This window comes from Oenanthe melanoleuca, chromosome 5 (assembly GCF_029582105.1).
Source record: "Oenanthe melanoleuca isolate GR-GAL-2019-014 chromosome 5, OMel1.0, whole genome shotgun sequence".
Taxonomy (NCBI): domain Eukaryota; kingdom Metazoa; phylum Chordata; class Aves; order Passeriformes; family Muscicapidae; genus Oenanthe; species Oenanthe melanoleuca.
This window is the reverse complement of record NC_079339.1, coordinates 9,420,931-9,443,945: the sequence shown is the minus strand read 5'-3', so window position 1 is coordinate 9,443,945 and position 23,015 is coordinate 9,420,931. Positions and strand designations below refer to the sequence as shown.

Here is a 23,015-nt window from a genome sequence, read left to right as displayed (position 1 = left end):
GCGGCCCCGGGGTCCCCGCGCACCCGGGGCTCCCCACGCACCCCGGGGCATCCGCGCCCCGAGCGCCGCGGGGCACCTCGAGCCGGGACCGAGGTCTCCGGGTGACACCCCGGGGTTCACCCGACACCCGTGGGACCCCGCCCGACCCCGCGCCTACCTGGGGGCAGGTCCCGAGCCGTGGGGGGCCGCATGGCGGGGCGGCCGCTCAGGCGCTGCCCACCCGCGGGGTCATGGCCGGTGCCGGGGGGGCTGCTCGCCCCCTTTGCCCCCGCCGCGCCGCCGGGAGCAGCAGCCGCCGCCGCCCCGGGGCATGGCACGGGTGGGCTCGGGCTCGGGCACGGGTGGGCTCGGCGCGGCGCTGCCCGCGGCTCCGTGGGGCTGAGCCCTCCCCGCGCCGCGCCTTATCCCGGGGCGGCCGCTCCGCCCCCCGCGCCGGCCCCGCCGCTTAACCCTTCCCGGGCCGGCCCGCCCCAGGCGGGACAGGGGTGGGCGCGGGGACTCCCGGCGGGGACAGCGGCGACAGCGGGGGATGCGCTGCGGGCGTCCGCGGGGGACACGCCCATCCCGATCCACGAGGGGGACCCCCGATGGGGACACGGGGGTGTGATGGGTTCCCCCGGCGGGGAAAGGACGCGGGGCTCGCGTGGGGAGCCGTGAGCGCGGGACACGGAGGGTGGTCTCCGTCCGTCCTTCCGTCTGTCCGTCTGTCCCTCCTTCCCTCCCTCCCTCTGTCCCGCGCTCCCTGGACCGGCGCCGGGCTCTGTTGCCCCCACGGGCGGCGGGACACCTCGGGGGCCGCCCGGGGGGCGGGTGCGGCGGGGCCGGGGGTCCCGCACCCAGAGAGCCTCCGGGAGGGCGCGGGGGGCTGCGGGCCGCGCACCCACGCGGGACCGCGGCGCTGTTCGCGGTGCCGGTCCGGCGCTGTCCGTGGTGCCGCCGCGCCGCTCCCGGCCCGGCCCGGGGCAGGGCGGGTGGCGGCGGTGCGGGAAGCCGGTGCCGGTGCCGGTGCCGCGCGTGGGGGGGACGCGTGGCCGCGCGGGCTGCGGCGGCACCGGCACCGGCTGGCACCGGCGCGTGTTTGCGGCGCCGTCTCCGGCGAGCGAAATGCCACAAGCTGGTGCGGCGGCACCCGTGGGAGGGGGCGTGGGCGGCGCGGGGCTGACTCAGGGGCCGCCATCCGCTCCCCCCCACCCGTGCCCCCGCCACGGCCGCGGAGCCCCCGGCCGGACAGCGCTGATGCGGCGGGGAAAGGGGGAGCCTGCCCTGGGGGGGGCTGCGGGTGCTGGTGCCCACCCGCCTGGGGTGGATGGACAGACAGGTGGACGGACGGATGGACGGTGGAGGGGACAGGCGGGTGGACAGAGAGGTGGAGGATGGATTGATGGAGAGGTGGACATAAGGAGAGAAGGACAGATGGACAGACAGATGCACGTAGAAGATCTGGAGATGGGGTGGACGAATGGAGGGATGGGTGGAAGATGGAGAGGACAGACAGATGGACAGGCGGAGGGGAGGGCAGGTTATGGGCAGCTGGATGATGGTGGGACAGATGGATGGGTTGGATAGGGTTGTGATTGGAGGGGGACAGATGGACAGGTGACAGACAGACGGATGATGGACAGATGGATGGGTGACAGACAGATGGATGGGTGATGGACAGATGGACGGGTGATGAACAGACAGAAGGGCAGCTGGCAGAGCAGATGAGAGGGTGCAGCAGTGGGGACAGGTGGGGACAGACCAGGTGGCTGCAAGCACTGGTGGAGGGACCGAGGGACAAAGAAGAGGATGTGGCCAAGGGGACGGCGACAAGAGGGACAGAAGTATCCTGGGTGGGGCGAAGGCAGGGGGTGGGGGACCAGGCACAGGCAGGGGACACGGCACAACACAGAGGAGTGGGAATGGCAATGGCTCTGGGATGGCACAGGGTAGTCCTGGGGTATCCAGGAATGGCCTCGGGGGTGACCCAAGCATCACTGAGAGCTGGCCCGAGAGTGACCAAAAGGGTGGCCGGGGGTGGCCCGAGGGTGGCGCCAGCAGGAGCGCGCCTTGGGGACACCGGGTGAGGGAGGCGTCACACCTGGAGACGCCGAGGGCGGCACCCGCGGGGGGCGCAGGGGCGGCACCGGGGAAGGGCTCGGTGCCGGGCCGGCCCCTCCGGGGCGGACCCGCGGGTGACCGGGGCCGCCGCACCGGGCCGCCTCCCGCGCCCCACCGACGCCGCGCCCGGGGGCGGGGCCCGGCCCGGCCGCTCCGCCCGCAGCGGGGGGGGCGCGGCACCGGGGGCACCGCGGGAGCATCGCGAGCAGCGGGGACGCCGGGGCGGGGAGAGCCCGGTCCCCTCCCCGCCGGGCCGGGCGGGAGGCGGGTGAGCGGCGCGGGGATGCGGCGGGAGGAGCCCGGATGGACACGGAGCGGCTGCGGGAGGGGGGCTGTGACCGGGACGGGAGGATCCGGGACAAAGGAGACCGAGGGCCCGGGGCCCGCGCTCTGCGGGGCTGCGCTCGGCGTGGAGGCGATGCGGATGTCCGGGGTGTCCGGGGCGGTGCCGGGGGCTGACTCGGCCCCGGGGCCGTGGGGCAGGCACAGAGGGGTGGCACGGCGGGGCCCCACGGCTGCCCAGCCCCGGGACCACGCGCGTGTTCCCCCGCCACACGTGTGCGGGCCAAATCCCCGCGGCCAGGGCTGCCTCTGCTCCGTGGGGCGCGGGCAGTGCGCACCCCAGAACCCCCCGTCCCGCGGGGGGCGGCGGGGTGGGGAGGGGGCCCAGCCCTTCGGCAGCCCCCAGAGGTCCTTGAACCCACCTGCCCCCTCCACGGCCCGGGGGCAGCTGGGGGGACGCAGCAAGGATAGAGGGGACGGAGTCACTGATGCTGAGATCCTCCGGCCCGAGCCGGAGCCTCCTCCTCTCGGGGAGGGCTCGCCAGTCTGGCGGGCCTCCCCAGTATGGGGGGACTCCCCAGTGTGGCTGGCAGGGACAGCATGCCCGGGACAGCCCCGGAAGGCTCAGTGGCTGACACCCACAGTGAGTGGCTCGGGGTGCCCAAGCCAGTGACCCCCATAAGTCAGCGTGCCCCGATGCCCCCCAGCTGATGCCACAAGCCCAGCCCCGCACCTGTGTGGCTAAAAATAGTACAGCTCCCCCCGGCCGGCCCCCCCCGGGCTCTGTCCAGGTTAATCTTTAGCTGCTGGTCACTCTAATGAAGCCTCATTACCCGACATTACAGCAGGAGCAGGACAGTGACAAGCTCTGGACAGTGTCACGGTGACAGGGGCTCGGTGCAGCAGAGCCAGGCTGTGTGTGGGTGAGCGAGGTGGGGAGACACGGGGGGCAGTGAACGGGGGATGACGTGGCCTTGGTGCCTTTGACACCCAGCCGTGGATGACAGGATCCCCAGGGGAGTGGCAGGGTCCCGGAGATGTGACAGTGTCCCTGAGAGCTGTGCCAGGGTCCCCACGGGCTGTATGTCACCGTCCCCTGCAGCGTGCCTGTGTCCCCAGGGGCTGTGCCAGCATCTCCAGGGATTGTGCCAGTTTCCCAAGCACTGTGCCAGGCCCCGGGGGGAGAGGGGGTGTGTTAGTGTCCCCAGGGGCTGTGCCAGCATCTCCAGGGATTGTGCCAGTTTCCCAAGGGCTGTGCCAGGTCCCCAGCAGGGTGCTGGTGTCCCTGAGGTGAGGTGCCCCCAGGGTGTGCAGTGGTGTGCCAGTATCCCCATGGCTTTGCCAGGACCCCTGGGGATGCTGGTGCCCCTGGGAGGATGGTGGTGTTCCCAGGGGTGTGTTGTCACCAGCGAAATCACCAGGATGCCCGGCAGTGTGCCAGTGTCCCCAGGGTTGTGCCAGGTCCTGGGCCAGGCTGGCTTGGGGCAGTAGGGACAGCACAGGGGGATCCTGGCACAGTGGGGGGACCAAGCCCCCATTGGGGGGCCCACACTGCTATCAGGGGGCCCAAGGCACTATCGGGGATCAGCAGCTCAGTGTGCTCCTGCGAGATTAGGGGGCAGTCAGTGGGGGTGAGGAGGCACATCCCAGCCACGCTGCTGGGGTTCAAACTCCACGGTGACAGTGAAGGTGACAGTGGCAACAGGAGGGCCTGGCCTCGTGCAGGTGGGTGAGGGGTGCAGGACGGGAGGCAGCAGGCACCTGGGCAGGTGTGTGCAGGTGTGCATGCCTGTAATGCTGTGTGTGTGTGCATGCAGACGTGTGTGTTTGCCTGTAAACAGGTGTGTGTGTGCCCATAAATGTGTGTGTGTGCCCATAAATGTGTGTGTGTGCTCATAAATGTGTGTGTGTGCTCATAAATGTGTGTGTGCTCATAAATGTGTGTGTGCCCATAAATGTGTGTGTGTGCCCATAAATGTGTGTGTGTGCTCATAAATGTGTGTGTGTGCTCATAAATGTGTGTGTGCCCATAAATGTGTGTGTGTGCCCATAAATGTGTGTGTGTGCCCATAAATGTGTGTGTGCACCTGTAAATACAAGGACCCCCCTGTAAATCTGTGCATGTGTCTGTAAATGGCCGTGTGCCACATGCCAACAGCTGTTCCCACGTGTGCCAGCCCTGGCTGTTCTGTGCCTGGCACATGGGGACACACTGGTGCCAGCCCCTGTGGCCAGGAACAAGGGGTCACAGTGACCTTTGCCCAGGTGGCCACGTGCTGCCACTGCCCCTGTGCACCCCAGGCGTCCCTGTGCCCCCGGTGGGTGCCAGCATGGTGTGATGCCTGGCCTTTGTCACCCACAGGCTCGGCGAAGACGCCCCAGGCTGGTGGCAGCCCGGGCCAGTGGCCGCCTGGGCGGGGGACATGGGGGGCTCGGGGCTGGCCAAGCGCCTGGGGACGCTGCTGTCGGGGCTGCTGGAGTGCGGCGCCTTCTGCGGCATCATCTTCGGCTGGGCCTCCCTCGTCTTCGTCCTCAAGGACCTGGGATACTTCGAGGGGCTGTGCCAGCCCTCCGCCACTCCCAGCCCCAACCTCACCCTGGGGTCTGGTATGGACCCCCGCCTGTCCCCACGGTCCCCTGACCTGTGACCCCGCTGTCCCGATGCTCTGTGCTGTCCCATGTCCCCACTGTGCCTATGTCTTTGCTGTCTGCAATGTCCCGTGTCCCTGCCTTCTCCAAGCCCATGTGCCTACTGTCCATGGCTCAAGTGCTGTCATGTCCGTGATGTCCCCACATGCCCGGTGTCCCCTGCATCCCTGCTGACCTGTGTCCCTGGGTGCCTGCATCCCCACATCCCTGGTATTCCTGGTGTCCCCATGCCCCACTTATGGCCATCCCCAGACTGCAGCGGGCAGGATGAGCAGTTCTCCCTGGTCTTCACCATCGGCTCCTTCATGAACAACTTCATGACCTTCCCCATGGGCGTCGTCTTCGACCGCTTTGGCACCACAGCGGCGCGCCTCATCGCCATGTGAGCCCTGACACAGGGACACGGGGGACAGGGCTTGGGCTGGGGGACTGCTGGGAACGGGGCATTACTGGGGTGGCCTGGCTCCCAAGGGGCTGGGGCAGGGGAATCACCTGTGATTCCAGGATCCCGTGCCCACGTGTCACCGCTGTCCCCTTTAGCTCCCTCTACACTGGCGGGACCCTGCTCGTCGCCTTCTCCACCCCAGGTGAGACCCTGTGGCCAGGGGGTCCCCAGCCCCGGGGGGAACCTCTTCGGAAACCCCTGTTCCCGCTGATCCCTGCATCCCCAGAGACGGCGGTGCTGCTCTTCCCAGCCATGTCCATGCTGTCGGTGGGTGGCATCCTCCTCATCCTCACCAACATGCAGGTGGGCTCCCCTGGCACCCTGACACCCAGGGCAGGACAGCCTGCCCAGCACGGGAGGGCTCTGGTGGCACACAGAGGTCTCTCGGTGCCAGGTGGGCAACCTGTTCGGGAACTACCGCTCCATCATCATCACCCTCTACAACGGGGCCTTCGACTCCTCCTCCGCCATCTTCCTCATCGTCAAGGTGGGTATGAGGGACATGGCAGTGGTGGCAGGGGAGGACAGAGCTGAGAACAGCTGGGTCACATCTATGGACATATTGGGGACACCATCTGGGACACAGCAGAGTCGCTGTTGGAGCCACACTAGGGGACAGACCTAGGGCCTGAGCAGGTGGCCGGTGGCAGCCACTCTCTGTCCCTTTGTCCTTGTCCCCAGCTGCTGTACGAGCGTGGGCTGTCCCTGCGGGCCATGTTCCTCTTCCTGGCAGCCTGCAGTGCCTGGCACCTCCTGCGCACCCTCTTCCTGATGCCGCGCACCCGCATCCCCTACCCGCTGCCCCCCGACTACCATTACGGGTATGGGGGGCTGCCTGCGCCCCGCGGGGCTCTGGGGAGAGGGGAGTGCGGGTCCCACCCCGTCCCCTGGGCAGGTCCGGCCCCGCCGGGCGGACGCGGGGTGACACAGGCGCTGCCGCAGGCTGCGGTGCCGGGGCCGATCCCGCTCCTACCGAGCCCACAAGGACAAGCAGCCCCCGGGAGAGGCCGGACCCGAGGAAACACCCCTGGAACCCGCCATAGCTCGAGGTGCCGGGAGTGGGAATCTGCTCTGTGGGGATGGGGTTTATATTGGGCTGGAGGGATTGGGGGGATTAGCCAGGTGGGCGTGACCGCAGCTGGGATGTAAATGAGGAGTGTGGCCTGGACTGGCATGATTTGGGTAATTCGTATGCAAATTAAAGGGGCATGACCTTCTGCTGGGTGGGCGTGGTCATTAATGGGCTTAGCGATACACCTGAGTGGGCAGGGTCATGCAGGCGGCTGTGAGGCCCCCGTGGGTGTCAGGGACGAGGTGTGGGTGTGACCTGTATGGGGCGGGGTGTGTCTGCATGCGCCCCGCCCTGACACCTGCACAGGTGGGGACGGCCCCGGGACGCCGTTCCGGGCCTGCGCCTGCTCCTGGCTCTTCGCCTGGCATGTGGCCTGGCTCTCGGTGATGCAGCTGCGCCATTACCTGTTCATCGGCACCCTCAACCCGCAGCTGGAGCACCTGGCGCGGGGGGACCACGCCCTGGGTAAGGCATGGCAGCGGGCGGGACACGGTGGGGACCTCCGGGGCCAGCCCCGCCCGCCTGACGCTGTCCCTCCCCCAGTGAGCACCTACACCAACGCCTTCGCCTTCACCCAGCTCTGCGGGGTGCTCTGTGCCCCCTGGAACGGCCTCATCCTGGACCGGCACAAGCGGGGAAAGGGGCCCCACCCTGAGGGTAACTGTCCCCCCCAGCCCCATGCCCCGAGGATAACTGACCCCACAGCCCTTCACCCCAAGTGGCCCCACACTCCGGGGGTACCCACTCCTCCCAGTCTTGTGGTCCCTGTCCCCTGTGCCCTCATTGCTGTCCACCAAGCCCGTGGCACCTGGAGAAGGGACACTGCGGGGCCGCGTCCCCACGCCCTGACCCCGTGCCCGCAGGGGTCCTGGCCGCGCTGGCAGACCTGCGCTCGGCGGTGCTGTCGCTGGTGGTGACGGTGGCGCAGTGCCTGCTCTTCTCCGTGTTTGCCGCCGTGCCCGTGCTGCCCGTGCAGTTCGGCACCTTCGCGCTGCAGGTCATCAGCCGCTCCTTCCTGTACGGCGGCAACGCCGCCTTCCTGGCCATCGCGTGAGTGGGGACAGCCGGGGACAAAGGGCTCGGGGTGACAGGCGGTGGTGACACGGGCGTTGTGGGTGTGGCAGGGGACAGGGTGGCGTGGTCAGGATGGGGTGGCAGTGCGGCTGGAGGGTGGCAGGCGACATGGTGGGGCTGTCAGGGGACAGGGGATGGCGGTGGGGCTGTCAGGGTGCCAAGGTGGGGGTGCCAGGAGATGCCCGTGGGTGACGTGGATGCCTGGCAGGTTCCCCCCGCAGCACTTTGGGAAGCTCTACGGGCTGGCCATGGCACTGTCGGCGGTGGTGGCCCTGCTGCAGTACCCCTGTGTTGCCCTGGTGCAGGGGCCGCTCCAAGGGGACCCCTTCTATGTGAGTGTGCCCTGTGGGCCCTCCGAGTGAGGGGTGAGGGGCGGCTCCACAGAGAAATGGGGGTCCTGTCCTGGGAGGGAAGGGGTCTTGCCACATGGGAAAATGGGGATCCTGGTCCTGCCTCATGGGGAAATGGGTATGCTGCCCCGGGAGGGATGGAGTCCTTCCCCCAGGAGTGATGGGGTCTTATGTCATGAGAAATGGGGGTCCTGCACCAGAGAGGGATGAGTGTCCTGCTCCTGGGGAGATGGAGGTGCTGCCCCAAGTGTCCTGAGGGGATGTTCTGGACAGCCCCCCAGCCCCCTGCCCTGACACTCTTCCCCTCTGCAGATGAACGTGGGGCTCATTGCCGTGGTGCTGGTGGCCTTTGTCAGCCCTGTGGTAGTGGCCCGCGAGTGCCAGCGGCGAGCCAAGGAGCTGGGGATGGCTGGTGCCCCCCTGGCAGCCCCCTCCAGTGCTGAGATCCACGCTGAGACCCCACACTGATCCCCACCCCCAGCACTCCATTTTTGTACCAGCCTGAGGGTGCTGTGCCAGTGGGGTGGAGGAGTTGGGGATAATAAACATCGCTGCCCCCTCCACTTGCTGTGCTGCCTCCATGAGCCCTCCAACCCCGTCCCCAGGCCCTGGGTGCACACAGACACAGCTCAGGAGTAAAGCTCTGCTTTACTGGGAAAGGAACTGGGGCGCCATGGCAGCACGGGGGGCTCAGTACTGGCAGATGAACGGGCGCAACTGGTAGCAGATGCGGCTTCGCCAGAGCCCATCTAGGGACAAGGACAGTGTCAGGGCCATGGGTGATGCCCAGGGCCCCCCGTACCCTGCAACACTTCCAGTGCCCCCTATATCCTCCCTTTGGCTCTCCCAATGCCCTGTAACCCTCCTAGTGCCCTCAGTGCTCCCCTTAGCTCACCCAGTGCCCTGTAGCCCCCTCCCCACAGTGTCCTCCCAGTGTTCCTCCCATGCCCCGACAGCCTGTGCTCCCCTCCCCTGCACCCCCCAAGCCTGGGCACGGTGGCTGTGCGACCTTACTTCGGACGCTGAGGGTGGTGCAGGTGGTGATGCCATGCAAGGGCTGGGTGGGTGCCCAGTTCGCGAAGTTCCAGGGGCTGGAGTCCTCCCAGTAGGACTGCCACTTCCCCTCCTGCTGTGCCAACACCTCAGTGACAGCCCCCACCACTCCTACCCTGCCCCTCGACCCCAAAAACCAGCTCTTCATGTCTCAAACCAGGCTCAGGACCCCATCCCCAGGCTCATCCCACACATAGCAGCCCCAGCATCTGACACCCAGCACCCAACACCCAGCCCCTCACCCCCCAAAGCCGCCCCCAGCTGATCTTGCCAGCACCCAGCAGCCTTTTGGCAGCCCACTTTCCCCGGTGTGCCCTCACCCTGCAGCTGGTGACAGCTCCAATCCAGGGTGAGAGGAGTTTGTTGTAGGTTTTTGCCAGTTTCTGCAGCTCCTGGTTGCGGGCAGAGCTGTGCACCGAGGCCAGCTGGCCCCGGTACACGTCCTGGCAGTAGCGCTGTGGGGCAGGCACAGGCTGGCACCAGGCACTCACCTGTGCCCACGGGCACCTCCCAGCAGTGCTGGCATCCTGGGGCCCCCCGTGCCCCCGTCCCCTCACCTGGGCGCCCGAATAGGTGCGCAGCTTGTTCACCACGGTGTAGCGCAGCTGGGGAGTCTCACCAGCGGGGAGCCCCTGGGGCTGGCAGGGGCCTGCAGGGCAGAGGAGGGGGACCAAAATCCAGACCTGGGCATGGCACTGGGGTGGCAGGGACTGAGGGTGTCCCCAGGGTGTCCCTGGGAGCAGGCAGGGGTGTGGGGGGCATTCACCAGGGTGGGGGACACTCACCGGGGTGGCTGGCAGGGACAGTGCCCAGCAGGGCCAGAGCAAGCAGCAGGCAGGGCCACATGGCAGTGGGATACGCAGGGACAGTGGGAACACCTCCAGCACCCTCTGGAGATTCCACACCCCTGTCACCCTTGGCCACCCCCCACCACAGTCCAGAGCCCCTCTGCCACCCTTGGTAACAATCTGTTCTCTCTGTGGCCCTTCTGCCATCCCCAGTTCCACCTTGTGTCCTTCACCCCTCCTGCCCCTCTGTGCCCCATATCCCCACTGTCCCTCCACCATCCTCAGTGCCGCTCCCATGTACTCCTGGCATCCCTGAGACCCCTGTGTCCCCTGGCACCCTTGTCCCAGCCTCAGGGGTGCCCACCCCTGATCCCCACCCCAGCAGCCAGGGGCTGAGCCCACCCCAATGTCCCCCTCCACGTCCCTGTCCCCATCCCTGCTCCTCACCTGGGGGCTGGGGAAGCTGTGCCCATCGTCCCCCTTATAGAGGTGACAGGGCCACATGTCACCACCACAGCCTTGCGCCACCAGCCTAGCTCTGGGGCACACAGAAACATTGGGGTGACACTGGGGGCCGGGGGAGGGGGGAAGTCTGCCTGCAGACACACATGGCCCCCAGGGCAGAGGGGCTGCAGGTTGGGGGGTGCGTGGGGGTGCCCAAGGCAGAGGGTGGGTGCTGGAGGGGTGAAAGGGCCAGGGCTACAGAGGTGAGGGCTGCTCCAGTTTGAGGGGTGCAAGGTGGTTGTATAGGGTGCAGTGTGTCCTGGGGTGGGGGTGCTGGGGGTGCAGAGGGGATGTTGGGGTGCTGATACCATCTCCCACTGGTCGTGCTTGCCCAAGGGCCATTTCCTTCCCAATGGCTGTGGCCCCCTGGGTCCAGCCTGGCCGTTTGCCCACAGACCCCCTGCAGCTCCCCCAAGCCTCCCATTCCCCTAACCAGCTCCCCTGGCCTGCAGCTGAGCACCCACAGCACCCCCGGGGGCTCCTCATCTCTGTGCCCTGTGCACCCCTGCAGCCCAACCTCTCTGAGGCCCTGAACTGACAACTGCACCCCCAAACTCCCACAGCCCCCTCCCCACACCCTGCACCCCAAACCACCACAGCCCCCTCTTCATGGCCCCGCACCCCAAACCACCACAGCCCCCTCTTTACACCCCTGCACCCCAAACCACTACAGCCCCCTCCCCACACCCTGCACCTGAAACTCCCACAGCCCCCTCTTCATGGCCACAAACCTCCTCCCCTGGACCCTGCACCCCAAACCACCACAGCCCTCTTTACACCCCTGCACCCCATCCCTTGGACCAAGCACACCCCAGGCACTGGCTGGGCAGGGTGCTGGCAGAGCTCCCCTGGGGTGTCCCCCACCATGTCCCCAACAGTTGGTGGTTGAGGATGTTACAAGGCTGTGGTTAGGGATATGTGGCCCTGTCACTGATATAAGGGTGGCAGTGGGCAAAGCCCCTCAAGACCCAGGTGAGGAGTGCAGACAGGGACGTGGGGGTAGGCTCAGCTCTCAGCTGCTGGGGCTGGGGGCTCCCGAGTCTGGCATTGGGGGACTCTGGGGTGCCAGGGCTGGAGGGGGCATGGTGGGGGACAGAATGGCACAGGATGCCCAAGGAAGGGAGTGACCCAAGGGCTGGAAGTGAGGAACAGGGCACATGGCTGTCCCCTGGGTGGCTGAGAGTGATGGGGCTCTGGGATCTCCCCAAGGTGCTAGTGGTGTCCCCAGTGTCCCTGTGCCATGCGGCCCTGCCTGCTGCTTGCCCTGGCCCTGCTGGGCACTGTTCCTGTTGCCTGCTCTGGTGAGTGCCCCCCACACCAACCCCTGCCCGCAGGGACATCCTGAGGACACCCCTGACCCCAGGGTGACCCAGCTGGTGTCCCCAGCTCTTGCCAGCCCTGCGGTGGAGGATGAGGAGGACGTGACGGAGCTGGAGGTGCCCGAGGAGTACAGCAGGTGCCTGGGGGCCAGTGACAAGCAGACACCCGGTGTCCCCAGCATGCCAAGCACTGCCACCTTCCGCTATGTCGTCATCCGCCACTGCCGAACCTTCCGCCACGCGCAGGTGGGATGGGGAGGATTGGCTGGGGCTCGGGGTGGGGACACCAGTGCCCCCTGTGACAGCCGTGTCCCTGCAGCGCGTCTGTGCCCGGCGCTTCCGCGGGCGCCTGGCTTCCATCCACGATTCCCGCACCAACAACTTCCTGCGGCTCCTGGCGTGCCGGCACACCAACGCTGGCCAGGTCTGGATCGGTGCCGTCAGCCAGCCCGCTGTAAGGACCCCACCACACACCCCAGACCCCAGCCTTGGGCCACCCTGTCTCCTCCCAGTGTCCCCACAGCACACCATGGGTGTCCCAGCCCCATCCCATGATTCCCAGTGGGTTCCCTGATCCCATTCCCAGTATTCTCACTGCCCACCAGGAGAGATGCAACTCTACTCCAGGGTCCCCAGTGCCCACTTGGGTGCTCCAGCCTTGTCCCAGTATGTTTAGTGTCCACCCTGGATGTCCCATTCCCACCCTGCTGTCCCCAGTGCTGGGGGGCCCCACACCCTTTTTTCCCCAGCAGGTCCCATTCCCGAGCTGCCACTGGACCGACCGGAGCCCTTGGAACTACAGCCAGTGGGTGCCTGGACACCCCCTGCCCGGCCACCGCTTCTGCACTGCTCTCTGCACCAACAGTCAGTGGGGCAGCCCCAGGGGGGCTCTGGGGTAGTCCCTGCCCATGATGGGGGGAGGGTGCTGAGGGGCTCGGGGTGGGGAGGTGACACTGGGGGGCTGGTAATAAGGTATCCCTGGTGGTGGGAGGGGGTCCCTGGAGGTGGGGGTGCTGATCCCCCCTCTTCTCTCCCCAGATGGGCTCTGGAGAAGCGTGCGCTGCAAGAGACGGCTGCCCTTCATCTGCGAGATATGAGGGGCTCATATCTGGGTGCCCCCAGGCCTCCCCTACTGCTGTTCTCCCACGGGGGGTTGCACCCCCTCCCTCGGACCTCAATAAAGTCTTGGTGTCAGCATCACTTGGTGTTTGGGCTGGGGCGCCTGGCTGGGTGCAACCAGTGTGGGCACAGAGGGGTTTTGGAGGTGTCCCTTGTTTCCTGAACAGCTCCTGCATGGCCAATGGCAGTCACAGGGTCCCCTCTCCAAGGATCTCTGTGATCCCTGCTCACGGCCCAGGAGAAGAGCCAGGACTCTGAACTGACCAGCGAGGTTTTATTGTCTGTGGCAGTGGCACCACGAGCCGGACCCGTTGCCCTGTGTCCAGGGCCATACATGAGCAGGGGGGAGGGGAAGGGGGATGTTGTGCCCACCCCAAACCCCTTGGGGACCAAGGAGACAGGATACAATGGGGGGGATGAGGAGGAGGTGTTAGGAAGACAGGGACCCTGCGAGCTCGTACAAAGTGCATAGGTGTGTGTGTGTGTCCCCACGGGAGGGGACAGCCCTGGTACGGGGACAGCCCTGGTACGGGGACAGCGAGCCATCAGCATCGGGGAGTGAGCCTGAAAGTGACACAGGATGGAGGGGGTGAGAACCCTGCAGGGCCCCCCCAGGGGTGACCCAGCCTGGGGGGACCCATCCAGAGCAGAGAGGAGGGAGGGGGCTACCCCCAGCAGTGCAGACATCGGGAAGCCTGAGCTGGGGTGGGGGGGCCTCGAATCCCACACTCACCCCGCTCAAGGCTTCTTCCTTTTCAGCTTCAGCGCCTGCAGCCAGTGGGGGGGAGATGCCTCAGACCTGGGGTATTGGCAGAGTTTCAGCATAAGTCCCCCAAAACCAGTCCCAGGACCCAGACTGATCCCCTCAGCACCCCCTTTCGCCTCCATGATCTGGCCACACTCACCCTGAGGATTTCTCTGGCTTGGGGGGCAGGGTTGGGGGTTTTCCACTGACACCAGGGATCTTGCAGGACTTGGAGCGCTGCACATGGGGGTCCTTAGGAGGGGTCCCCTTGCTCTCCCCTGACGATGTCCCCTCCTCGGCCGAGCGGTTGCGACCCCTCAGCTTGGCCTGGGGGCAGAGAGAGAGGTCAGGGAGAAACACAGTGCTCTGCCCCCCAAGTCCCCTCACTGCCTCCTCCCTGTCTTTAGCCAGGCCCCAGACCCACCCTGCCTGTTTCCCTGACTTCCACCCTCCCTTCCTCACTGCAGCCAGGAGTCCAAGGGATTCACCTTGATGGCGGAGGCACTGAGGCCAGGAAAGAGTGGCACCTTGACTCCCCTGCCCGAGGGCGAGCCGCGCATCCGCCGGCTCCGGGGCTCCTCCACTGCCTCCTCATCAGAGGACGCTGCCGGGGCTGGCCGGGGCTCTGTGGGGACACAGGGACAGTGTCACCACGACACTGTGCCAGGACAGACCCCCAGCTCTCCTCCCCATCCCCGATGGGCTCACCCGTGGAGTCCCGGAAGATCCAGCTCTCCCCCTCGGTGGTGGCGGGGCGCAGGGACGGCGCCCGGTGCTGGCGCTTGCGGCCCAGGCTGGCCTTGCAGCGCAGCACGCTGCTGTCCAGGAGCTCTGTGTCCTGCCGAGCCCAGGGGACAAGTCAGAGCTGGCACAGGGAGCCAGCCAGCACACCCACAGCTCCCACAGCAGTGCTGGGGGCCCTCAATCCATGGCTGTCCCTGGGGGACAGCAAGGCAGAGAGCCCCATCCACAGACACGTCCTGTGATAGCCAGGCAGTCCCAAGGTAGGGTGATTGGAATCTCTCCACTTCCACTCACCTCCAGAAGAGGAAATTCCTGCCCCTGCTCCATGGACCCCTCGGGCTGGGGGGTAGCCAGAGAGTGCCGCTGCTCCCCACAGCTCGAGGAGCACTCCCCATCTGGGTGGTCTGAGGGCTGTTCCTCACTTCCTGTGTCTGCTGGGATCCCACTGGAAGCCTCTGACAGCAGAGGGTGGGTTCTGGGGCTCTGTGGGGCAGCAGTTGGCTCAGAGGGATCCCTCTCTTCCTCAGAGGGGTTGGGTGATTCACTCTGGGGGGGCTCCACAGCTGAGGGATGTGCTGGAATGTCATCCATCAAAGGGCTGGGGGTGGACCTGCTTGGGAAACAAAACCCTAGAGTTGCTCTAACTCCAGACAACACAAGGCCTGCCCCAGACCCCTCTGTCGGCCTCAGGGGAAGCTCCCCCCTCCCTGCCACCACCTGTGCCCTCCTTACCCATGCTCTGCGCTGGTGGCCCCTCCCAGGCTCTGCTCCTCTGCACCAAGGTCACGACTGCGGGCGGCACAGCGGGCACTGAAGGCACTTGCCCACTCCTGGCGCCTGGCCTCAGAATCCCGCGGTTCCACACTCCAGCTGTCCAGGTCCTGGCTCCAGTGGGCACTGCCCATGTCCAGAGAAAGATCCCTGTGCAAGCCTGCCTGGGGCTGAGGCAGGACCCTGGACATGGAGCCATCCGAGGCTCCGGCACCGCAGGGGTCTGCCAGCCGCTCTGTCCCAATGACACCAAACTGGTTCTGGTACTCAGCTGCTCCAAGCTCCTCAGCCCAGTCCCTGCTGCCAGAGCTGTCACGCTCTTGCAGGTGGGCACTGCCCCAGGTGGGCTCCTGCACCGGGAGATCAGGGTGGTGGGAGTTGGGCACGTCCTCCTCACCAACCCCAACCAGCCCTGTCTGCCCGATGCTGCCCTCCCCCGGCCAGCTCAGCCGGGCTGGCATCAGCTCCTGCTCTTCCTCCCTGGGGGCCACAGAGCTGCGCTGCCCATCCCGGGCCGCTCTGTCCTGGGGCTCCATAGCCCTGGTGCTGGATCTGTCACCCCAGACACCTCTGCTGGGGCTGAACAACTCCCCAGTCTGGGTCTCCGTGTCCCTGATGCTGTGCCTGCCATCCACGGCTGCTCTGCTGGATGTGAATTCGTGGTCCTGGCTCTCCAGGTCCCTGGTGCTGGATCCGCCATCCCAGGCTGCTCTGCTGGGACTGAACGCATCCTGGGTCTCCAGGTCCCTGGTGCTCCACTCACGGGCTTCAGCCAGCCTGCTGGGGCTGAATTCCTGGTCTTGGCTCTCTGTGTCCCTGGTGCTGGATCTATCATCCCAGGCTGGCCTGCTGGGGCTGAATTCGCTGTCCTGTCTTTCTGTGTCGCTGGTCCTGGATCCATCATCCCAGGCTGCTCTGCTGGGACTGAACGTATCCTGGGTCTTCAGGTCCCTGGTGCTCCATTCACGGGCTTCAGCCAGCCTGCTGGGGCTGAATTCCTGGTCCTGGCTCTCTGTGTCCCTGGTCCTGGATTTATCATCCCAGGCTGGCCTACTGGGGCTGAATTCCCTGTCTTGTCTTTCTGTGTCCCTGGTGCTGGATCTGTCATCCCAAGCTGGCCTGCTGGAGCTGAATTCCCTGTCCTGTATTTCTGTGTCCCTGGCGCTGGATCTGTCATCCCAAGCTGGCCTGCTGGAGCTGAATTCCCTGTCCTGTCTTTCTGTGTCCCTGGTCCTGGATCTATCATCCCAGGCTGGCCTGCTGGGGCTGAATTCCTGGTCCTGGCTCTCTGTGTCCCTGGTGCTGGATTTATCATCCCAGGCTGGCCTACTGGGGCTGAATTCCCTGTCCTGTTTTTCTGTGTCCCTGGTGCTGGATCTGTCATCCCAAGCTGGCCTGCTGGAGCTGAATTCCCTGTCCTGTCTTTCTGTGTCCCTGGTGCTGGATCTGTCATCCCAAGCTGGCCTGCTGGAGCTGAATTCCCTGTCCTGTCTTTCTGTGTCCCTGGTCCTGGATCCATCATCCCAGGCTGCTCTGCTGGGGCTGAATTCCTGGTCCTGGCTCTCTGTGTCCCTGGTCCTGGATTTATCATCCCAAGCTGGCCTGCTGGAGCTGAATTCCCTGTCCTGTCTTTCTGTGTCCCTGGTCCTGGATCTATCATCCCAGGCTGGCCTGCTGGGGCTGAATTCCTGGTCCTGGCTCTTCACGTCCCTGGTGCTGGATCTGTCACCCCAGGCCAGCCTGCTGGGGCTGAATTCCTGGTCCTGGCTTTCTGTGTCCCTGGTGCTGGATCCGTCATCCCAAGCTGGCCTGCTGGGGCTGAATTCCCTGTCTTGTCTTTCTGTGTCCCTGGTCCTGGATCTATCATCCCAGGCTGGCCTGCTGGGGCTAAACTCCTGGTCCTGGCTCTCCATGTCCTTGGTGCTGGATCTGTCATTCCAGGACTGCCTTCTGGGGCTGAACTTCTGGTCCTGGCTTTCCATTTCCCTGTATTCACCAGTCCAGGCTGGTCTCCCGGGGCTGAACTCCCTGTCCTGGCTTTCCATGTCCCTGATTTCACCAGTCCAGGCCGGCCGGCTGGGGCTGAACTCCTGGTCCTGACTTTCTGTGTCCCTGTATTCCGAAGTCCAGGCTGGCCGGCAGGGACTAAACTCCCAGTCCTGGCTTTCCATGTCCCTAGGGTCACACCTCCTGTCCCAGGCTGTCTGGCCAGGGCTGAGCTCCTTATCTGGGCTTCCAGTGTCCCCAGTGCTGGATCTGCCAGCCCAGCCAAGCGTTAAATTCTCCTCCTTGCTCCCAGCATCCTGGCTGCTGTATTTGCTGGCCCAGTCTGGGGTGAGCTCCCTGTCCTTCATCTCCGTGTCCCTGTTGCTGAACCTGCCGGCCCAGGTGGGCTGCCCAGAGCGTGGCTCCTTGTCCAGCTGCTGGACATGTCCCGTGCCAAGGCCACTGCTCCAGTTGGCTTGTCCAGAGCCAAGCTCCTCCGTGCTGCCATAGCCCTGGCCCCACTTGGCTGTGCTGGCACTGAAGTCTGGATCCTGTGGGCAGCTCTTCCCAGTGCCAAGGGACTGGGACCAGTCACTGCAGCCCAGTTTCATGTCCCTCATCAGCTCTGTCGCTCTGTAGTCACCACTCCAGCTCTCCGGGGCATTGCTGTCCTTGTCACCGCGGGTGCTGTCCCAGCTGGATTTGGTCTCAAAATCCTGGTCCTGCTTGGTCTCAACAGGCCAGTCCCTCTCCCTCGACACACCTGGGTGGCTCCAGTCAAAGGTGGTGTCCTGGCGAGGGTGGCCAATGCCAAACTCACTGCAGAGGTCCTTCCTTGACCAGCCCAGCAGATTCTGCTGTAAAAAAGGGGAGGAGTTTGAGGGGGGCGCAACCCTGGCTCCCATAGCAGCAGAGGGGAAAAGTGAAACACCTTGGGAACAACAGCACAGTGGGGCCCATCCCAAGGTGCGGGGCAGACCCCACCACCTGCCCCTCAGCACACAGTCCTACTGAGCCTCCACCCACCCATCAGCCTCCACCCACCCATCTGCCCGTCCTGTCCCATTCCACAGCTCAGTGGAGGCCAGGGAGGAGGAGCCCAGCCCACACCGAGCCCACAGAGCCCCCCACACCCCTCACCTCCGGAGAGCCACGGACCCCAGGTGACGCCAACAGCTCTGTCAGCCAGCCCGGGTCGGTGTGGGGGTCAGGGTCCTGCGAGGGTCCTTCAGCCTGGCCTGGGCCCCCGGGACCCTGCAAGCTCTTGGGGCTATCACCTGCCCAGGCTAAGTCAGCTGGAGCAGCTAGATCTGGGGGAGCTGGATCCAAGGGTGTGGTGACGCTGGGCTGGGTGGGGGACTCAGGCTCAGCTGGGTCCTGGCCAGGCTTTGTCACATGAAGTGGGGAGTGGGACACTGGAGCATCCTGCTCTGCCTCCCTTTCATCCTCCTCCTCCTCCTCTGCTGAGCCTTCAGCCTCTCGCTGGGCCACGGGACCCCCTGGGCATGGAGCCCCCTCTGCCTGCTGGCTGTCAGGTCCTTCAGAGCTGCTGTCCTTTGGAGGGCTGGGGGCTGCAGCCTCCCCATCTGACTCCCCCTCTTCAGAGAGCCCTGAGTCAGGTGTCTCTCGGATGGGGGAACGGGGAGGGAAGGCCGGCAAGCGTGTCCCCCGTGATGGGAATGTCCACTCAAAGGACTGGGAAAGGCTCCAGCCGGACTCACTGCCCAGGGAGGGCTCTGACAGGAGGTCTCCAGGGTGGGGCAGGGCACTCAGCGAGCCCCCCAGCTCCCCCAGGCCCTGTCCTGTGGGTGGGGGCCGCAGCACTCCCTCTGAGGAGCGCCGGAGCCCCACATCCCGGGGAGGGGGCTTGAAATCAGGACCCTCATGAGATAGTGGGGACACTGCAGAGTCATCAGGTCCCTCTGGGGAGCCTGGGGGACAAGAGGCTTTGGCAAGGGGTGGGCTGGGGAAGCCCAGGTACTCAGCAGCAGCCTCAGGAGAGCCAGGGGGGCAGGTGACTCGTGGGGGCAGTTCAGGAGTGCCAGGGGGGCTGGCAGTGCCAGGGGATCCCTCCCCTGGAGTGTGTGGGGAGCCAGGGGAATGGGAGATGCTGTGCTGGGGTTCAGTGGCCGAGGGAGCACCTGGGGCTTGGATGGAGGTGACAGGGACCTCAACTGGAGGCCGAGTGGGGGATTCTGGGAAGCCAGGGGGCAGTGTGGGGGAGTCAGGGGCCAGGAGCTCAGCGGCGGCATCAGGGGAGCCAGGGGCTGGGGCAGAGGGCTCTGCAGGCTGGAAAGGAGCTCCTGGGGCTGGGGCTGGGGCTGGGCAGCTGGGGGGCCTTGGGGAACCTGGAGGTCCGAGGGCACCCAGCTGTAGAGTGGAAAGCTGTGGAAAAAGCCGGCAGGGGGTCATGTCACACAGGAGGCACCTCCAAATATCCATCCCAAAGCCAGCCCCAAAAACGTCTGAAGGGTCCCTCCCTCCAGCCCTGCTCCCAGCCCTCCCTGCAGCCGGGGCAGGAAGTGCCCATGCTGCGTGCCAGAACCAGGCTGCTCCTGTGTGACTCAGCCAGGGCGGCTCCCGACACCCCAGCCCTGCTCCCTGCCCAGCCCCCTGCTGCCCCCAGAGTGCCTGGACAGATGGAGAGAAGAAACAAAGCAGGACAAGTCAGAACCCCAGCACAGCCCCCCGCCCTGCCTGCGGCTGGCATCCCCCTACCCAGCACTGCTGGGGTTTGCCCCCTTGCTGGGGTGACCTGGTGCTGCTGCCCAGGCGGCCACCCACAGTGTCACCGTGCCCGGTGTCCCGGTCACCGCCCTGAGACAGCACGGCACGGGGAAAGGGGCTGGCAGGGTGCCTGTGAGGCCTGCCCTGCCACATACCTGCCGGGTCACCGAACCCCAGCTGGTGACTCACGGCTGCTCCCTGCCCACGCCTGGCACCGCTGCTGGCACACGCCACCCCCACACCCCTGGGCCCCACGCCGGGCTCTCGGCACAGGGGGCACTGACCCCCCGCCAGGAAGGGGCAGCCAGCGCCCCAAGGAGAAAGGAGAGACACGCACCCCGCAGAGAGGGAGCCCCGGAGGAGACAGGAGAGCCCCGAAGGAGAGAGCCCAGGAGCGGAGCCGCCATGGCGCCGGAGGGCGAGGCCAGCACTCACATCAGGAGGGGACGGCGGCCTCGGGCGTCTGCGGGGGTCCCCAGCACAGCTCAGCCCGGTTGGGGGGGAGCTGCTGAGGAGAGAAAAGGGCAAGGGGGGTAAATCCCACTGTCTGCCGCAGTGCTATTCTCCCACTACCCACGAGGCACCCCTGGCCCAAACCACCCTTCAAAGATGCAGGGTACAGGGGTCAGGCCCTGCCACAGCTGCACAGTCTCCGGCTTGGTCTGCGAGGGGAGGGAGGCAAAGTGGCCCCAGCTCCCCTTCCGGAAAGTTTTCGGTCCTTTGGGAGCTGGTTTCTCACACTCTGGTTCAGAGCAGCCCCCGCCCAGCTCTCCCTGAGGTGCCCGGCTCTCGGGAGCATGGCCAAGCCCTGGCCCTGGCCCAGGACATCCTGCAGCTGGGAGTCCCGCCGATCTGACTGTTCCCTGTGCCCTGGCATGGCCCAGCAGGGAAAAAATAGCAAGGCTGGAAAATCAGGAGCATTTCCTGGGGGGATGACCCCCTGCCTGTTACTCCCGGCCCAGGGGCTGGCTCAGAGCCCGCCCACAGGCAGCTCCTGGCCCGGGACAGCCCATTCTGCGGTCGGCACCAGCCGCCCCGGCCTTCCCACGGAGGCAGCTCGAGGCACTGCGGCTCGGGAGGAACCCGGGCCCCGTGCCGGCGACCAGACCTCAGCTCCGTTACATTCCCAGCCCTGGGATGGCTCGGAGTGATAGTCCCTGTTCCCACTGCCACTCCCAGCATCGGTCCCGGTGTCCTCACCTCATCTCAGCCACGGGGTGTCCATCATCCTCCACTCCCAGCTCGCCTGCTGCAGGTCGGGGCGTCTGGGGGGCTTCGCCAGCAGGGTCTCCATCTGCCTCCCCGCTGGGACGCTTCCGGAAGGCAGCAAAGGTCTTGGAGCCAAAGCGGGAGGAGGGGTCGGTGCAGAAGGGTGAGAGCCAGGCCCGGTCTGGGCTGCCTGGGCCCTCCCTGCTGTCCATCTTGGCCAGGATCTCCTCCACGGTGGTGCCCGGGAACCGCTCCGGCCTGGCAGCCACCGGCACTGGCGTCACCTTGAAGGGAGCCGGGCCCTTGCGGGAGGGGGTTGGCGGGGCCGCGGGCACCTCCTCCTCGGTGCCTGCGACCAGGGGCGACGGGAGCCCCTTCCCATTGGGGGTCTCGGGTGACCTGACAGTGAAGGAGGGGCGCCGGAGTGGGCCCCCCGTGCCTGCTGCGCTGTAGGGCTGGGGCCCGGCCAGGCGGTTCATCTTCTCTGCCGAGGGCAGCTCGGGCCGGGGGTGCCGCGGGCCCGGCGCGGGGGGAGGCACCGGGGGCTTGGTGGGCACGGCCGGCTTGGGCAGCACGCGGGGCTTGGGCCGCACCGGCGGCTTGGGGCGAGCGCTGCCTGCGGAGAGCAAGGGACGGGGACGGGATCAGCGCAGTGGTGCAGCCCCCCACAACCGGGAACAGCCCAGCAAACCCCCAGCCCTGAACCCCCCCCAGAGTGGGGTACTGACCTTTATCGGGGCTGCCTGCCAGCCCGGGCCCCCCAGTGCCGGCAGGGGAGGTGCAGGGCACGGCGGGGTGCAGGGACTGCGGCTGGGAGTCCATGGTGATGCGGGGATGTGGGGGGCAAGGCGTGGGGTCAGCCCCTGGAGAGAGAGGGAGAATCGTTTCGAGGAGCGCCCCGAGCCTGCGGGGCCCGGTGCCAAACCCTGTCCAGCTGTGCCAAACGGCGATCACACCGTGGTGCCACCCTTAGTACAGCGGCCCCGGCTCACCTGAGCCAGCCTGGCCCGGCCAGCAGAGCCAGACACGGCGCCAACCCACCCCGTAAACCACACGGACCCCACACTACAGCCCCTGACGCCGTGGGGCCCCTCCTTTACCTGTCTGACCCTGCGCTAGCCCGTCCCAACACACACGTGTCACTCTCACCGACCTTCGCCAACCCCCAGCGCCGAGCTGGCCCGCAGCTCGCTCCAGTCCCCATCCCAGCTTCCTGCCCAGGTCACCCCCGGCCCCCCCGAGCCCCCGGCAGCCCGGGAGGCACCGCCCGGTCCCCCGAGACCTTCGGCCAGGCGCTCTCGGGGGCCGCGGGTGCCCGACTCACCTTCCCCACATCAGCCTCATGTCGGGGGCGGGCCGGGGACACACGTGGGGGGCGCAGAGCGGGCGGGGGGGAGGGGTTACTGTCCCAGCGGGTCTCACGCTGCTGCCGCCGCCTCTCTCGTGACTCACCGGGGCTGCGGGGACAGGAAAAACCCGCTCGGTGCCTCCTCCCGGCCCTGCCCTCCCTCCCCTCCCCGCCTCGCTCCCTCCAGCCCCGCTGGGGTCCACCCTCCCCAAGACCCCCCTCCCCTCGCCTTCCACGGGGGAACCGCCGCCACAACCCACATCTGGAAACCATCGGGCCCGTTTCCCAGCCCGGGATGGCGGCGGGGCCCCGGGATGCGGGTCCGGCCCCCCGGGGTCCTCCGCCAGCGCGGCCCGGCCTCGTTGCTACGGCAACGAAGCCTCCGATCGAGTGGCTGAGTAGGCCGCGACCGCGGCCTAGCACCGTCCCCATGACAACGAAGCCCCCCACTCAATTCGGGGGTCCCGGGCCCGTGTTGCCCGCCGAGGCCGAAGCCGCGTGGTGCCCCGGAGGAAGCACCGTGGTCCCCGGGGGGGAACCCGGTTGCCCGCAGCCCCACACCGGGCAGAGAGACCCCCACTCACCCTCCAGCGGCGCTGCTCATGCATATTCATGAGCGCCACGGGCACGCCTCCGGCGGCGAGAGGGCGGGGCGGAGCGGCGCCGCGTGGCGGGCGGGCCATAGAGAGGGGCGGCCGGAGAGCCGTCGAAAATGGGGGCGGGGGACACG

The 23,015-nt window shown here is 66.7% G+C and overlaps 5 protein-coding genes across 10 annotated transcripts; 2 read left to right on the top strand and 3 right to left on the bottom strand.

Moving 5' to 3' along the window:
• Window positions 1-401: 401 nt before the first annotated feature.
• LOC130253614 (basic proline-rich protein-like) lies at window positions 402-4,807 on the bottom strand. The gene is made up of 4 exons (XM_056492315.1): window positions 4,739-4,807; window positions 3,933-3,985; window positions 2,081-2,830; window positions 402-1,158 (listed from the first exon to the last, which is right to left on the bottom strand). Exons 1-4 carry the CDS (start codon window positions 4,805-4,807, stop codon window positions 402-404), a joined length of 1,629 nt encoding a protein of 542 aa, XP_056348290.1.
• SLC43A3 (solute carrier family 43 member 3) lies at window positions 2,293-8,535 on the top strand. 2 transcript variants are annotated; one of them, XM_056492895.1, is made up of 13 exons: window positions 2,293-2,368; window positions 4,745-4,989; window positions 5,284-5,413; window positions 5,572-5,618; window positions 5,703-5,779; window positions 5,871-5,963; window positions 6,158-6,297; window positions 6,419-6,525; window positions 6,855-7,013; window positions 7,092-7,205; window positions 7,412-7,598; window positions 7,831-7,954; window positions 8,285-8,535. In XM_056492895.1, the coding sequence occupies exons 2-13, from the start codon at window positions 4,806-4,808 to the stop codon at window positions 8,438-8,440; spliced, it is 1,518 nt and encodes a 505-aa protein (XP_056348870.1). In that variant the 5' UTR covers window positions 2,293-2,368; window positions 4,745-4,805; the 3' UTR covers window positions 8,441-8,535. The 2 variants fall into 2 exon arrangements, with proteins under 2 accessions (XP_056348870.1, XP_056348871.1); XM_056492896.1 differs by lacking the exon at window positions 7,831-7,954.
• Window positions 8,536-8,631: 96 nt separating this feature from the next.
• On the bottom strand, window positions 8,632-10,317 carry LOC130253612 (proteoglycan 3-like). The gene is made up of 5 exons (XM_056492314.1): window positions 10,261-10,317; window positions 9,583-9,708; window positions 9,346-9,480; window positions 8,987-9,098; window positions 8,632-8,721 (listed from the first exon to the last, which is right to left on the bottom strand). The coding sequence occupies exons 1-5, from the start codon at window positions 10,315-10,317 to the stop codon at window positions 8,663-8,665; spliced, it is 489 nt and encodes a 162-aa protein (XP_056348289.1). The 3' UTR covers window positions 8,632-8,662.
• A 1,165-nt stretch (window positions 10,318-11,482) lies between these two features.
• Window positions 11,483-12,926, top strand: LOC130253883 (proteoglycan 3-like). The gene is made up of 5 exons (XM_056492894.1): window positions 11,483-11,618; window positions 11,704-11,882; window positions 11,956-12,090; window positions 12,389-12,500; window positions 12,675-12,926. Exons 1-5 carry the CDS (start codon window positions 11,558-11,560, stop codon window positions 12,731-12,733), a joined length of 546 nt encoding a protein of 181 aa, XP_056348869.1. The 5' UTR covers window positions 11,483-11,557; the 3' UTR covers window positions 12,734-12,926.
• An 89-nt stretch (window positions 12,927-13,015) lies between these two features.
• TNKS1BP1 (tankyrase 1 binding protein 1) lies at window positions 13,016-22,921 on the bottom strand. Of its 5 annotated transcripts, none has more exons than XM_056492889.1 (13): window positions 22,870-22,921; window positions 22,262-22,394; window positions 21,666-21,800; window positions 20,929-21,553; window positions 20,164-20,236; window positions 18,142-19,386; window positions 14,977-17,858; window positions 14,539-14,857; window positions 14,209-14,338; window positions 13,989-14,125; window positions 13,661-13,827; window positions 13,489-13,554; window positions 13,016-13,319 (listed from the first exon to the last, which is right to left on the bottom strand). In XM_056492889.1, the coding sequence occupies exons 3-12, from the start codon at window positions 21,757-21,759 to the stop codon at window positions 13,494-13,496; spliced, it is 5,733 nt and encodes a 1,910-aa protein (XP_056348864.1). In that variant the 5' UTR covers window positions 21,760-21,800; window positions 22,262-22,394; window positions 22,870-22,921; the 3' UTR covers window positions 13,016-13,319; window positions 13,489-13,493. The 5 variants fall into 5 exon arrangements, with proteins under 5 accessions (XP_056348864.1, XP_056348865.1, XP_056348866.1 ...); XM_056492890.1 differs by having other exon boundaries at window positions 14,539-14,854; XM_056492891.1 differs by having other exon boundaries at window positions 14,977-17,855.
• Between the last annotated feature and the right edge of the window lie 94 nt (window positions 22,922-23,015).

Excerpts from the sequence above, each read along its gene's own strand:
- LOC130253614 (XM_056492315.1), bottom strand. The coding sequence starts at position 4,807 with ATGTCCCCCGCCCAGGCGGCCACTGGCCCGGGCTGCCACCAGCCTGGG. Across the intron at positions 3,986-4,738 it reads CGTCTTCGCCGAGCCTGTGG|GAGCACACTGAGCTGCTGAT; the intron begins GTGACAAAGGCC and ends CTAATCTCGCAG. Across the intron at positions 2,831-3,932 it reads TTGGGCCCCCTGATAGCAGT|CTGCCCCCGGGCCGTGGAGG; the intron begins GTGGGCCCCCCA and ends GCGTCCCCCCAG.
- SLC43A3 (XM_056492895.1), top strand. The coding sequence starts at position 4,806 with ATGGGGGGCTCGGGGCTGGCCAAGCGCCTGGGGACGCTGCTGTCGGGG. Across the intron at positions 5,414-5,571 it reads GCGGCGCGCCTCATCGCCAT|CTCCCTCTACACTGGCGGGA; the intron begins GTGAGCCCTGAC and ends TGTCCCCTTTAG. Across the intron at positions 5,619-5,702 it reads CGTCGCCTTCTCCACCCCAG|AGACGGCGGTGCTGCTCTTC; the intron begins GTGAGACCCTGT and ends CTGCATCCCCAG.
- LOC130253612 (XM_056492314.1), bottom strand. The coding sequence starts at position 10,317 with ATGTGGCCCTGTCACCTCTATAAGGGGGACGATGGGCACAGCTTCCCC. Across the intron at positions 9,481-9,582 it reads GCACCTATTCGGGCGCCCAG|CGCTACTGCCAGGACGTGTA; the intron begins GTGAGGGGACGG and ends CCTGCCCCACAG. Across the intron at positions 8,722-8,986 it reads CACCACCCTCAGCGTCCGAA|ATGGGCTCTGGCGAAGCCGC; the intron begins GTAAGGTCGCAC and ends CCTTGTCCCTAG.
- TNKS1BP1 (XM_056492889.1), bottom strand. The coding sequence starts at position 21,759 with ATGGACTCCCAGCCGCAGTCCCTGCACCCCGCCGTGCCCTGCACCTCC. Across the intron at positions 21,554-21,665 it reads GGCAGGCAGCCCCGATAAAG|GCAGCGCTCGCCCCAAGCCG; the intron begins GTCAGTACCCCA and ends TGCTCTCCGCAG. Across the intron at positions 14,858-14,976 it reads GCCACCAGCGCAGAGCATGG|CAGGTCCACCCCCAGCCCTT; the intron begins GTAAGGAGGGCA and ends TTGTTTCCCAAG.
- LOC130253883 (XM_056492894.1), top strand. The coding sequence starts at position 11,558 with ATGCGGCCCTGCCTGCTGCTTGCCCTGGCCCTGCTGGGCACTGTTCCT. Across the intron at positions 11,883-11,955 it reads GAACCTTCCGCCACGCGCAG|CGCGTCTGTGCCCGGCGCTT; the intron begins GTGGGATGGGGA and ends GTGTCCCTGCAG. Across the intron at positions 12,501-12,674 it reads CACTGCTCTCTGCACCAACA|ATGGGCTCTGGAGAAGCGTG; the intron begins GTCAGTGGGGCA and ends TTCTCTCCCCAG.